The sequence below is a fragment of the Neltuma alba genome, unplaced genomic scaffold (assembly GCF_004799145.2).
Source record: "Neltuma alba isolate B1F8T4 unplaced genomic scaffold, ASM479914v2 tig00007583_pilon, whole genome shotgun sequence".
Lineage (NCBI taxonomy): Eukaryota > Viridiplantae > Streptophyta > Magnoliopsida > Fabales > Fabaceae > Neltuma > Neltuma alba.
The window spans coordinates 30,162-38,928 of record NW_021634821.1 but is presented as its reverse complement, the minus strand read 5'-3'; the positions used below and the strand labels follow the sequence as shown (position 1 = coordinate 38,928).

At 37.7% G+C, this 8,767-nt stretch overlaps 1 protein-coding gene and 1 pseudogene across 1 annotated transcript; both read right to left on the bottom strand.

The window, feature by feature from the left end:
• Nucleotides 1-2,224: 2,224 nt before the first annotated feature.
• Nucleotides 2,225-4,547, bottom strand: LOC114752861 (cytochrome P450 71A2-like; annotated as a pseudogene).
• A 2,708-nt stretch (nucleotides 4,548-7,255) lies between these two features.
• LOC114752864 (cytochrome P450 71A26-like) lies at nucleotides 7,256-8,197 on the bottom strand. Its single transcript, XM_028941556.1, has one exon. It carries the CDS (start codon nucleotides 8,195-8,197, stop codon nucleotides 7,256-7,258), a length of 942 nt encoding a protein of 313 aa, XP_028797389.1.
• Between the last annotated feature and the right edge of the window lie 570 nt (nucleotides 8,198-8,767).

Genomic DNA, 8,767 nt, shown 5'->3' with positions numbered 1-8,767 from the left:
GCCAAACTATCAGCAACCTTGTTACTTTTCCTCGAGATATAGTCCACCTTGACAGTCCAATCAAACTGCAGCATCTGTAGAATCTGAATAAAAAGAAGACTGGACTTGGTACTTGAGTGGTGAGTATGGAGCTGTTGTACCAGGAATTTGGCATCTGATTCCAGGATGATATTTCTGAATCCAAAGTCCCAGGCTAGTTTTAACCCCCTATAAATGGCCCATTCTTCCGCCTCTTGTGCACTGCAGATTCCTAGTTCTTGGGTAAATCCAACAATCCAACAGCCCTTAAAGTCCCGAAGTAAGCCTCCACAACCAGCTTGAGATGAGTTCAAAGCCACAGCACCATCCACATTTAATTTAATCCAATTGAGAGGAGGTGGAGTCCAGGAATAAGAAGTTCCAGCATCACGATTACCAATCAGTTTCGCCTTGCCACAAATAGTGTTCATGCCATAAAGTTTACCACATGTCCTCAAATAAGCTGTAGGATTAAGTGGTTTCATAAAGTTCGTGTCAAAAGCTACCTTATTCCTCCAGCTCCATAATTTCCATACAGCTACTCCCCAAAAAGTATCCCAACTCTGGCTGTGGGAATGTCCCATTTTAGTTTTGAGATTAGCAGCAATCCAATCCTTCAAAGAGAGGGAGAAAAAGGATTGTACATACTTACTTTTAATATTCTCCATCAACATATTTCGAGCAAAATGACAGTCCCGTAAGATATGTAATATATCCTCCGTTTTGTCTTGACAATAACCACAAAGGGGTGAAGTATGAGCCCACGTGCTCCTCCATTCATTTGTTGGCAGACAATTGTTATAAGCTCTCCATAAGAAAGTTCTAATCCTCTCAGCTCCTTTCCACTGCCAGATCAACTTGAATATTGGGTCATATTTATCAGGAGGCCTTGTTTCGATCATTTGGTAGGCACTCTTAATGGAAAAAGAGCCATCTGAAGTACCTTTCCAAGACATCACGTCATATCCTGCACTCTCCATAGGTGGCATAATGCTAATTAGCCGTTGTAAAACACTATGGTCCACAATAGAATTAAGTTGTTGAAAGTTCCAGGTGCCATTAAGTATCCAGTCTGCAACAACACTATCGTTCTCCTCTTTGGTGAGAGGTTGTAGGCAGAGATCTTTAATTCTCTTATCCGTGAATAACCACAGATCATTAAAAAAATTAATACTCATCCCATTCCGAACCTTCCAAATTTGTGTATTGTGAGTTGTGACCCCCTCTTTTTTTTAGGACGCATCCCAATTTAGCCTACGAATATTACAGTCGGCAGTTGGGCCAAAAATGGCCAGCTCGCATTGGCAAAATACCAACCTGCTAAAGTACGGGCTACTTCAGCCCACACTGCTTTGAGCCTGATCCACCACAGGCTAACTCGTAGGTTGGTAGGCTAGCTCTTTTTTTTTTTTTTGCCCCCCAATACAACTCCTAATATATTATACTACCTCCGGTTCTAATTATAAGACCCAGTTGACTAATTTGAGGAGATTAAGGAAGTAAGTTGAGTTAGTTATTTGTCCTAAATAGGTGTTGTCTTTCTTAAAATATCCTTGCTAATCAAGTGTATTGACTAAAACTATCATCGTTAGAAGGGTTACTTTGGGAAAAAATGTGTAAATATGAGAGATAAAATAGATTAGGGTCTTATATTTAGGACCAAAATAAAAGTTAAATAGGGTCTTATATTAAGGACCGGAGGTAGTATAATATAGTTGCAGGATTGTAACTGTCAAATTTCATATGAATATTGCCTCATACATATCATTGTATATGTAATTAAGCACTTTATATATACACATAAAAAATCTATTTAATTAATTTGGATAAGGAAACTAGTTAAATTAATTATTTAGAAAAAATATGTTAGTTTTTCTAAAATATCTTCTTAAATTATAAATCAATCCTTATATTATTTTATTACAACCCAGTACTTAAGTTTAAAACTCTAAGGGGGTGTTTGAGTTGAAATTAAACCATAGTTTCAAAAGTGCTTTTATGATATATGAAGCAAATATGTGAGGAGTTTGCCTCGTTTTATGGAAAAGTGTTTCTGAGAAACACTTTTGGATGCTTCCAAACACCTCCTAAGTCTAATTTTAATATTTCAAACTAAATTCAACCTATACAAATAATAATTTTTTTTTTAAAAAAATAATTTAGGCGGACTAGGGCTACTTCAACCTGCATCGCTAACCCGCATTATTGGCTCTACTTATGGAATATTATTACCGTTTGTTTTTACTTCACATGTTACAAAAGTCACATGATACCAGTTTAGAATTTGCCACTCTCCGTCAAATCACTTTTTATATGTTCATCTCTAACACAAGAAATTACTACCTCATGTCTTAATTATGAAACCTTATTTATAAGGTCTTATAAATAGGAAGGAAGGTAGTATATTTTATTTCCACATACAAATTTTATTTCCTAACAAGAAGCATCACATCACAAAATCATCACCACCATTTGTAGTATCAAAGGCTTCTTTAGGAGGACGTACGATTCTTGTGGCGTTCACTTGTTGCGCGGCAACGCAATTCCCAGAAGAGGCATCTTTTTATGCGCAGTAAGCCCAACTGTTTCACACATGTCCAAGTCCTTCCCCTGTTCTCCTTTTGGCAAAGACCAATCAAAACGGTACAAAACGTTTGCTATCACAAGCTCGTTCAAGGCCATCGCAAGTTGTGTTCCAGGACACCCCCTTCTTCCTGCTCCAAATGGGATCAATTGAAAATCAAGTCCTTTATAATCTATTGAGCTGTTCAAGAACCTCTCCGGCTTGAATTCTTGAGGATTGTCCCAATGCACAGGATCTCTTGCTATTGCCCAAGCATTCACAATTACATGCGTCTTAGCACCAATGTGATGACCAAGTAGTTTTATTTCTTGCATGCTTTCTCGAGGGACTAGTAAAGGAATTGGAGGGTGTAATCGAAGTGTTTCTTTTAACACTGCCCTTAGGTAAGGCATGTGATCTATATCCTCCTCTGTTAGTGTGTGTGATTTGTCTCCTTTTACATTTCTAACCTCGTCTTGTAGCTTTTTCATAACATTTGGATGTCTTAACAATTCTGCCATCGTCCATTCTAAGACTGTGTATGTGGTATCTGTGCCCGCAGCAAACATGTCCTATAAAATCAAATTCACTAGTCATGTCTCAAAATGAATAGGACACGAGTGTTCCTTGAAAATATAGGCGAGGGGGTAACTTGGGACCATAAATGCGTACGTGTGACGATAGACCTAATGACATGGAATATTCAGAAGAACCAGTTACCAATTTAACTAAATTGCTATTCAATTAGAACACGTATTGCAGAAAGTGAAAAATGATATATATATATATTTTGGAGAAAAATTAGAATTGATATTCACACACAATATAACTGTTTTCACCAAAAAAAATTTTTTCCCCATTTATAATAATTAAGTAATTTACTTAGCTCCCTTAACCTATACAAATTTATTAAGTAACTCTTACAGGTAAGAACCAGAACAGTAATTTACAACACACAAGAGAGATGGTACATCGTTTTTCTTACCAAGATCAAGGCCTTTATGGCAGACCTGTCAATGGGAAAGCCAATGGAGTTAGTGCTTTGGACCGAAAGCAAAACGTCCACAAAATCATCATCGCCTTCTTTTGGACGATTCGCCTCGTGCTCCTCAATTACTTCCTCCAAAAATCGATCAAACTCTGCAGCCACTGCGTGCGCTTTACCATACAAGCCACTCACATGACCAACCCAATCAAGCCAGGGTATATAGTCCCCTATCACAAAAGAACCCACCAGCTCTACAAACTTCTCGAGTAACTCCATAAATTTTCTCCCACGCCCCTCTCCATATTTCCTGCCCAAAGCCGCCCTGCAAATCACATCGTTCGTAACCGATGAAATAACTCGCTCAAGTTCACTGATGTGTTAGCAGAACAAGCGTGCGTGATCTTTTCCATCATTACGGAAGTTTCTTCCTCTCTCACACCGCGAAGGGATTGAACCCTTTTGTTACTCAGAAGATGCAACACGCAGATGCTTCTTAACTGCCTCCAGTATTCTCCATATGGAGCTGATGCAACGTCCTTGCCATATAATAGCATATCGAACATTTTAAGCTTAGGCCTGCTTGAAAATACGAGATCATGGGTCTTCATCACCTCACGAGCAGCTTCTGCAGAAGAGACTACGAGTACTGGTTTTTTCCCAAAATGAAGACGCATCAAGGGGCCATACTTCTGAGCCAGAGAATGGAGGGTACGATGAGGGTACAAACCTAGTTGATGGAGATTTCCTATCACTGGCAATTTTGGGGGAGAAGGGAGAGAGGTTTTGTTGACTGCAGAATTGGAATACCATTTGAATATCACAACGAGGGAGATGGGTAAGATAAGGAGCAACCAGCAGGAAGTGCTGTCTTGCACCATGAAACGTGTCACAAAACTCGACATCTTTCTCTCTATCTTCTATCTTCTCTGTGTTTGCTCATTATGAGGTCCCTTCGTACACACACACTTATATACTGTAGCTGCCGCGGGGCAACCATTTCCAAATGTTGCAACGGAATTTCGGAATTAAATGAAAGTTTTTTTTTTTTTTTGACTTTTATCTTGCTGGCTATCCTGTCATTTGGATATAATATGAACCTTTCAACTTTATTAAGCATAGTACGAATGGCAATCGTTGATCATCTTTTTGACAACTTCTGTCTAAATACAAAGTGTTTAAGTGGGATACAAAGAGCTCATCGGCCCATATTTTAGCCAAATAATTGTCTGTTTTTTAATATAAGGACTAAGTATTGAATTAATAATTTTTGTCTTAAATATAATACATATTTATCATATTTATTAATTTTTTTAAAATTATCCTATTGATACTTACTTGACCATAATCAAGCAGGAAAAAGAGGAAGAATATTAAGAAAAATGATTATGATATTTTAAGAAAAACATATTACATTTTTTATAATTAACTAATAACTTACCTAATTAATATGCCTGTGTGTAAGTGGTTGGGAATATTTCTACTCTATCTTTAAGTGGGGCCTACAACTATCTCTCTATCCGCATATGTATGGATTCTGTGGTAAAGATTGGATTGCACGCCTGCGCTGCGAGAAAATTGCAACCGGCCGTCATTATGAAATTTACGTTCATACATATCAGCATATCATGTTGAAATTGCATTAATGCATGATTTAATTTGAACATTAACTAAATGTATCCTGACTTGAGTTCAGCAGCTTTCTGTGGGATCAGAGTAAGTCCCTAATTCAAAAGAGTGCCAAAATTCTTCATTTTTTGCTTTGTTTCAAATGTTCTGTTGAATAAGTCCAGAACCTGAATAAAGCAATTAATTCAGCTGTAGAAGACTCATATACGCGAACTACGACGTGCCTTAATCAGAGATAACCTCACTACTGTATTTGAGCTGTGGTTTGTGGGAACATGTGTCTGTAAATATTTATGTATCCTTTTGTTTTGTGAATTCTCTTCCGGCTTTCCAGGCACTTCTATTTCTCAACAACATCTTAATCATTTTTCCCTTTTCAACCTTGTCTGGGTACTCTGCATAAAACGACTCATTTTTAACTCATCAATCTGGTCAACCCATCCTTTTCAATCACCTTTGGAAGACAAATCTATATTATAAAACTTATATGAAGTAGTCATGCTTCTTATAAACAATGAGTTTAGCAACTCATTATCTTAAACTTCATGCAGTGCCGTGACATGCAGTTTTAGTTTTACAGGATAAACCATACAGTTTTCTTTTCATTTTTTCGGTGAACAGCATAAACCATATTACCTTATACAAATAACCTCACATTACTTGTTATGGCCTCAATTTTTTTTCCATGACTGATTTTGTCTCATATTCTATAAAGGATTAATGTGCAAATTTGTCTCTGGCCATTTAAAAATTTTCTTTTAGAAATAAATTTGTTCTGAAAGTTCAAAATCATAACAATATTGTTCTATATTATAAAAAAAAACTGCCGTTAAAATTAATTACGACTCGTGAGTAATTAATTCTTTTTGTTAAGGACACGTATGTATTTCTATATTAAAACAATTGTCAGAAAAGTGGTTTTCAAATTAGTATTCTCTTTATGTTCATACCAATGTGGTGGTTTTGAAATTGTCAAGTGTCTCTGGCCCAAAAAAAAACAAAGAAAGAAAGAAATTGTCGAGTGTTAACATAAAAAGATGTGGCAATTAATAAACCTAGCTTGTATTTTTCGTGCGTTAGATTAGCATTGCTGTCCAAATAAGTATACTCATATTACATGCATGACAGTAAATTATATCCCGTGTGCAATATTTAATTTGTCTCCAGAGCCACCCCATCCTACAAACTGCATGAAATATGGGAAGCAGAGTCAAACAATGCCGTCCGCCGGATCTTTGGACGCGTGTATGGCGTAATGGCCTCATTCCTTTTGTGACCGCTTTTTTGATTATTTATTGTCCACGGGAATCCTACGCTTTTCGTTTTGCTCCCCCGTACCAAAATGCAATTCAATTACATTCAAGGGGTGTAAAAAAGTGTTCTCAGTAAGAATGAATTTTTTTTTTTTTACATACTTATTTTAAATTTCATAACATTATTATTCAAATTGTATTTATTTTTCTGTCCTCATGACAAGTGTAATATAATCTCAAATAGTACATTCTTAATTGATTACTTTGAACTACTCGACATATTTAAAAATGGAATTGTGCTCGCATTGAGAGCAAGTTTTGTTTGTTCCCCCTTCTGAAATTTCTTGATAATTGAATGAATCAATTACGGGGAAGCCAGATGATAACTGACGAGATGCCAGAAGGCTCCCAGTGATTGGAGGAGAATTGAAGTGTCTCGCACTTTAAAAACAGTCATTTCATCATTCCAACATCCAAATTCTTACGCAAACATAAACTCGCGCCTCTTTCATCAAGTTTCGCTCTTTCCGATCTTCTTAGCACTGGTACGTTTCGTCTCTTTCTCTCTCCTCTTGTCTGGTGGATTCTTTCTCCTGGGTTAATATTCTCCTTTTTGTATCTTTGGATGGGTTATGAATTGATCCCTCCTGATGCTTATTGATCGGCAGCAAATATGAGTTCTTCGTGGAGTTTCATCCCCCGGCGGTTACTGTTATATTTCCTTACTCTCTGCTTGCTCATTATTTCTGTTACACTTTTTCCCCGGGGAAACTCTATTTCTGTACTGTGTTTTAGCGATTTTCCCTTTCAAATGCCCTTTATTTTTTCCATCGCTTTCTTTCCTATGCTTCTTACCAAGATCACAGCCTTTATGGCAGATCTGTCAATGGGAAAGCCAATAGAGTTTGTCCTTTGGAGCGAAAGCAAAAGGTCTACAAAATCATCATCGCCTTCAGTAGAATCATAGGCTTCTTTTGGACGATTCATGTGCTCCTCAACTACTTCCTCCAGAAATCGATCAAACTCTTCAGCCACTGCATGTGTTCTAGCGTAAAAGCCATTCACATGACCAAGCCAATCAAGCCAAGGTGTATAGTCCCCTAACACAAAAGAACCCATTAGCTCTCCAAAGTTGTCTAGTAACTCCATAAATTTTCTCCCACTCCCCTCGCCATATTTCCTGCCTAAAGCCGCCCTGCAAACCACATCGTTCGCAATCGATGAAAATAACTCGCTCAAGTTCACTGATCTGTTAGCAGAACAAGCGTGCTTGATCTTTTCCATCATTATGGAAGTTTCTTCCTCTCTCACACCGCGAAGGGATTGAACCATTTTGTTACTCAGAAGAGGCAACACGCAGATGCTTCTTAACTGCCTCCAGTATTCTCCACATGGAGCTGATGCAACGTCCTTGCCATATAATAGCATATCAAACATTTTAAGCTTAGGCCTGTTTGAAAACACAAGATCATGGGTTTTCATCACCTCGCGAGCAGCTTCTGCAGAAGAGACTACAAGTACTGCTTTTCTCCCAGGATGAAGAAGCATCAAGGGGCCATACTTCTGAGCCAGAGACTGGAGGGTAGGGGGAGGGTACAAACCTAGTTGATGGAGATTTCCTATCACTGGCAATTTTGGTGGAGAAGGGAGTGAGCTTTTGCTGATTGCAGACTTGGAATACCATTTGAATAGTAGAATGAGGAAGATGGGTAAGATAAGGAGCAACCAGGAAGTGTTGTCTTGCGCCATGTAACTTGGCATTTTCTATCTTCTGTGTTAGCTCTGAAAGCTTGAGTTCCACTTATGTATACAGTGTAGCTGCCGTTTCTAATTACATGATAACCACATAAACCTGCGTGGGATGATGGGAGAATGATGGCACAGCCATTTCCAACTAAGGCAAGGGAATTTTGATATCACGGCAATTTTTTTTTTTTCACTTTTCTTGGTGGCTATCCTCTCATTGTGCAATTTGAATCTTTCCCACTTCATTACGCATGGTATAAATGGCACCTTTAATCTTTTTGTGGTGATAACTTTTACCTAAATGCAAAATGTTAGAAATTTACGTTGCATACGGTTCCATGGAACGTGAAAAAGAAACAGGGAGAGTCGAGAGTAAATTACCTACCGTGTTTTGATTTGACAAGATGTTTACATGAGATCCAAACACCTCATCGTCAATTAATAAATGACACTCAAATCGTGCGAGTCTGACAAACTCTCACGCTATATTTTGTTTGCAGTCGAATCATCATGGAATTTAGCGAAATACAGTACTACCTTCTGTCGTTAATATTAGATCTCATTTAATTTTTA

Bases quoted from the DNA above. Each gene is read 5' to 3' on its own strand.
- LOC114752864 (XM_028941556.1), bottom strand. From the start codon at position 8,197: ATGGCGCAAGACAACACTTCCTGGTTGCTCCTTATCTTACCCATCTTC.